The 5470-nt window shown below is 33.0% G+C and overlaps 1 protein-coding gene across 1 annotated transcript; it reads right to left on the bottom strand.

The window, feature by feature from the left end:
* Positions 1–4113: 4113 nt before the first annotated feature.
* Positions 4114–5221, bottom strand: LOC131655896 (uncharacterized). The gene is made up of 3 exons (XM_058925693.1): positions 4778–5221; positions 4552–4686; positions 4114–4465 (listed from the first exon to the last, which is right to left on the bottom strand). The coding sequence occupies exons 1-3, from the start codon at positions 5135–5137 to the stop codon at positions 4250–4252; spliced, it is 711 nt and encodes a 236-aa protein (XP_058781676.1). The 5' UTR covers positions 5138–5221; the 3' UTR covers positions 4114–4249.
* Between the last annotated feature and the right edge of the window lie 249 nt (positions 5222–5470).

The raw sequence follows: 5470 nt of genomic DNA, 5'->3' as shown, positions 1-5470 counted from the left end.
ATGCCCGTTTCGTCCTACCTTAAAACCAACAATCTTCAGGTCCTGCTTTTTTTACAATTTTATGAAACTGATTCACATCAAAGTAATTTTCGGTATGAAAGGATTTGAAATTATTGTTACTATTCTATTTTCTTAATTGAAGATTTAAAGGGTAATATGCGTTTATGAAGAATTTAAAGGGGCTTCCTTTGATTTGAGGAAGAAGAAGAAAAGAATGGGTTTACTTTGATTTGAGGAACAAGAAGAAAACAATGCAGATTTAGGTTTATTGTTATTGATTTTTCGGCATAATTGGGTTTGGATTTATTATTATTATTATTATTCCTTACACGTTGCTGGCTAGTAGCATGTTTGATGTGAGGCGTTAACTACGTGCTGCCACTTCAATTTTGATTACTGATAGGTTTGAGTCTAAAAAATTGAAAATTTGAGAGTTACCTAAAACTATTGGAAAATGGATTGAAAATTTGAGAGTTACCTAAAACTATTGGAAATTGGCCATTAAATTATTTCAAATATATTTATAATAACTATTAGAAACTTAAAGAACTAATTAAAAACCCATTCAAAATATAATTTCAAATATAATGAAGATTCAATTTATAATAACTGATTAGAAATTATTGGAATATTATTTTAAGCTTATTGATAAACACGAAGAGATTTTTGGTTGATAAAGAAAGTATTGAGAATGTGAATGTTGTGTAACCGGAAGTCGAATTACAATCACTGTTTAATAATAATATGTTACACAGAGCGGGAGATATTCAAGTCACTTGAGGATATTGATATTATTCGAACATTCACCGTAAAGAAGTCTCGGAAAGGAAATTTACCTCGTGATTTTATTTAACACCCTATTATAAGGCTATGTTTCATCTCTTTTATTATGTTCGATGATTATTTATATATTATATACAATGAATTTGCGGTATTTAAATTTTTGCCCAGGCTATATAACTTTTCTGGCTTCGCCACTGGTTTGGAGGAGCGGTGAAGAAGAGAGCCATGGCGGAAGAGAAAAGCTAGAGGAAGTCCAATTTTCGCAGCAAGTTTCTGCAGTGAGACAACTTAGTAAAACGGACGTTTCTCCCAATCCAACTGTTGGATCGTCGCGGTTCTTGGACACAATGTTCCAGACTCGTAGAGGTAACTTCGGACCGGAGCGATTTTCGTTTTGATGATTTTAAGTCCATCTAACAAAGCGATTTCCGAACAGGTTTTTGGTGCGTCTCTGCACGTTGTTAGAAAAGATTTTCGGAGAAAAGTTGGAAGCGGCGGCATAAGCTATGGCAACCGGGAGAGTAAAGAAATCTCATATCCAAGGTAAGGGTGAGGTTCTAGCTCTATAAACGGGATTATGATGAATGATATGTGGGGGTTATGGTTGTATGATTGCCTCTGTTTTGGGTGTTGTGATTGTATTATTGAATGTTGAAATTGATTGAAGTCGGTGAATAAGGTTATAAAAGTTCAATCAATGATTGTGGGAAATTAACCTAGGGCTTATAATAATTATTATTATTGAGGAATTAATTGTAGAAAATTGCTAGATGTTGGTGGAGTATAACTATAATATTGCTATGTTCCTGTGGTGGTCGAAATTGAATTATACTGGAATCGAAGGAAGAAAATTGAGTTTTAATTTTGTTGGAAGATGATGTCAGTGTAGGTAAGCGCCAAGGTTTGGACGCGGTGCAAACTGAAGGTTATTGTGGTGTTCGCGGCGCAAAGAGAGCTTCGCGGCACGTGCTATACGAGTTTTAGAAATATGTTTTGACTTCTGACTGTTGATGTTTTATGTTGGTTGTTGGGATCAAGCCTTAGTAGGATTAACTTGAGAATAATTATAATTATTATTAGTGAAGAAATTGGTTTAAATTAATTAGAATATTATACTGTTGAAATTGATTAATTTATTTAGTAGAAATCATAGTGATGATTCTTAGTGATGAGATATGTAGTTAATGGATTAAGTTGTATAAAGATGGAATTGGTGTGAAGAAGAAATAGCAGTAGTAATAACGATGATATATGTAGCAGGCTGAATTAGTAGCATAATTGGAATTAATAATAGAATTAACGAATAGTAGAATTAGAATTAGAATGATAAGAATTGTTGGTAGTAGATTAATTAATAAATTGAAGAATTAGTACCTAGATGTTTAGGGGTTGTTTTGTAATGATTAAGTTGATGCAATTGATGCATGTTTAAGTTGTTGTTTTCGTTGTTGTTGTTCTGGTTGTTGTTGATACGTTGATTAAGTTGCAGGTCTTATGACCAATGTTGTTTAAGTTATTGATGATGTGTTGATTAAGTTGCAGGTCTTATGACCAAGGTTGATTAAGTTGTTTGCGGTTGTTGCATTGTTGTATTGTGACGTTGTAGTTGTTGTTATTGTTGCATGCATACATTAGCATATTACGTTGTCCTGGATTGGGAAAATGTTTAGGTTGACCTTGACGGCACCTGTTTAAGTTGGCCTTGACGACACCTGTTTAAGTTGGCCTTTATGGCACCTGTTTAAGTTGAAATGCCTCGATAACCTGGCATATGTTTAAGTTCGGAGTTCTGCTCCAATGGTACCACATGCATTTGCACAGTTGAGTCGCATTTGAAGTTAGTGTTGTTATTACGTTGTTGTTGTTATTATTGTTATAAGTTGTTATTGTTATACTTGTTGTTGATAATTGTTATTATACTTGTTGTTGATAAATAATTATTATAACCGTTGTTGCTATTTGTTATTATAACTGTTGTTTGAATAAGTATGAAGTGGTGAAATTGTATGATCTAATCTTAATATATTATTTATCATACGCTTGTTTATATTGTTGGATATATCACCCCACTACTACGGTAAAGGGCTTTTAAAGCGCTTTTTTCGGGCTACTAAAGCGCTGTCAAAGCCAGCGCTGCCGTAGGTAACAACAGCGCTTTTGAAAGCGCTCTGGTAGCCCCCTATAAGAGCGCTTTTTCCAGAAAAAGCGCTCTGATAGCCCCCCCTATAAGAGCGCTTTTTCTAGAAAAAGCGCTCTGGTAATCCCCCCTAAAAGAGCGCTTTTTCAAAAGCGCTTTCGTAGGTTGCGTTTGTTTTATTTTTTATGCTTTTTTTTTAATCTTAGGCAGCGCTTTTAGTAATAAAGCGCTTTAGTAGGTGGCCTTTTAAGAGCGTTTTTTAAAAGCGCTGTCGTTGCTAAATGAGGTATTTTAAAGTGCAACCTGTAATTTAAGCCTCCCAGTTCGACCTGTAATATTTTCGACTTGTAATATATTTTCAACCTGTAATATTTTCTACCTGTAATATATTTTCGACGATATATTTTCAACCATAGGTAGGACAATATATATATATATATATATATATATATATATATATATATATATATATATATATATATATATATATATATATATATATATATATATATATATATATATATATATATATATATATATATATATATATATACACTAATATAATACCATTATAATATCCAAAATTATATATATACATTGTTATAGTTCCTGTCAAACAAACTAAATCATATAAAGTATGATATATATATATATATATATATATATATATATATATATATATATATATATATATATATATATATATATATATATATATATATATATATATATATATATATATATATATATATATATAGAGAAAGTTTCACATGTAACTACAGACTCGGAAACCCACCTAATGGATCCAAACTCTAAATCCAATAAAAATTCTAATCAACCCGCACTAAACCTAAGATAATACCGCGAAGGGACTCTAGGAGCACCTCTTCCCACACCTGGAGAGATCCCAGACACGCCCTCCAAATTTCCCATCGAACCCGCTATGAGATTTTTGCTCTGAGACAAGAAATAATCACTTAAAAGAAACACACACAATATTAAACCAACCCAAATATCATGGCAAAACCTAATCTTCCTGACTAACTGTGTAGACACACTTACTTCCGACCAATGGTTTAGACACACGAGTTACTTAAAGCTTCCCTTCTCCGTCATGGCCACCATGTTTCTCATATTTGTTATTATTTTTAAATTGTAATCATTGTGATTTGCTTAAAAAGAAATTTGGTTGATATATTTTAAATGTAATAATCATGTACAAGTTCAAATAAACTATAAACTGTCACCATTTTTTGTGTCTAGATAATATTGATTTTGCTAGATTATGTTAAATATGAAATAATGCATAATATTACAATGAAGCATGTATTAATTAGGCCTAATGGAACATGACTTGACTACAGGCGGTCCCTCTGCAGGCCTCCTGTTCCATACATGGGCCTGAAAAGTTGTGATAGGGCTGTTGAAAGGATCAACATGAGCAGCATCTTTTGCTTCAAAGGTAATGTAATGAGTGCCGGAAGGAATAAACGGAGAGGTTGCTTTGACAATTTCATTAAACACATAGTTTGCATTTGCAGTACCCTAAATAAAGAATAAAATATTAGAACTAGAATATTTAAGTTGATAAATGAATAATATATTGGCAGTGATTGAGAGACGTTTGGAACCTGATTGTATATTTCCAAAGCAAGCTTGGAGAGGTGAATGAGAACTGGGCGAACATCATCAGTAATGGTAATGGGTTTGGGCCAGTTATTACCAAATATATTGGCTAACGGTGGCACAGGGATAGCATCAAAGGGCTGTGCAATGCATAATATAGATGTTAAGTTAGTCAAACACAAAATTGAAAGTAAATAAAATTAAAAGTAGAATAGATTATGAGAAACGCACAGTTAGGTTACGAGAGCGCTCCTCATATTCAGCCACGGCCTTTTCTACTTCCTCTTCTTTTTTAATCTGTGCCTTATTCTTATACTCAAACCGCGAACAAGAAAAAAGGTAAGGATTTGAATCATCGTTATACATATAGAAGTCACTCTCCACTAAATCTTCAATGGGTTTCAAACTCCATGGTTCCGGTTCCCATTCCGATTCTGATTCAGAATCGGATTCCTGTTCAGAATTGGATTGTGATTCCGATTCCTCTTCTGCTTCCGGTTCCAATTTCTGCCGCTTGTCTATTTCTACATAGCTTTCCGGGGGAGGATGTTGTGTAACGCTGGGCAAGAGGGTATCTAATTCCATGGACATTCAGCAAGCAAGACAGAAAGAAGAAGAAATCACAATTTACGTAAACCTAACTGATAAATCACAATTCACGTAAACCTAATTGAATACACCAATCCTCTTTATATTAACAAAAAGCTATTTTTAGTTTGGGCTGCTCTTGCTTTGTATAAGACCCATTAAATAATAATTCCCATATAGATTTTCTATATTTTCTCCGTTATTTATTATTTATTAATTTTTGTTTCAATAATATAGTGGCTAGAATTGCGCCTATTAAATATAGGGAAACATGATCCATCAATGTTCTTATAACTACCAATTTAAAGTGTGCGACAACAAAATAAAAGAGCATAG

Source organism: Vicia villosa, linkage group LG3, assembly GCF_029867415.1.
Source record: "Vicia villosa cultivar HV-30 ecotype Madison, WI linkage group LG3, Vvil1.0, whole genome shotgun sequence".
Classification (NCBI taxonomy): domain Eukaryota; kingdom Viridiplantae; phylum Streptophyta; class Magnoliopsida; order Fabales; family Fabaceae; genus Vicia; species Vicia villosa.
Note: the sequence above shows the minus strand (reverse complement) of the source record. Positions and strands in the feature narration are given on the sequence as shown.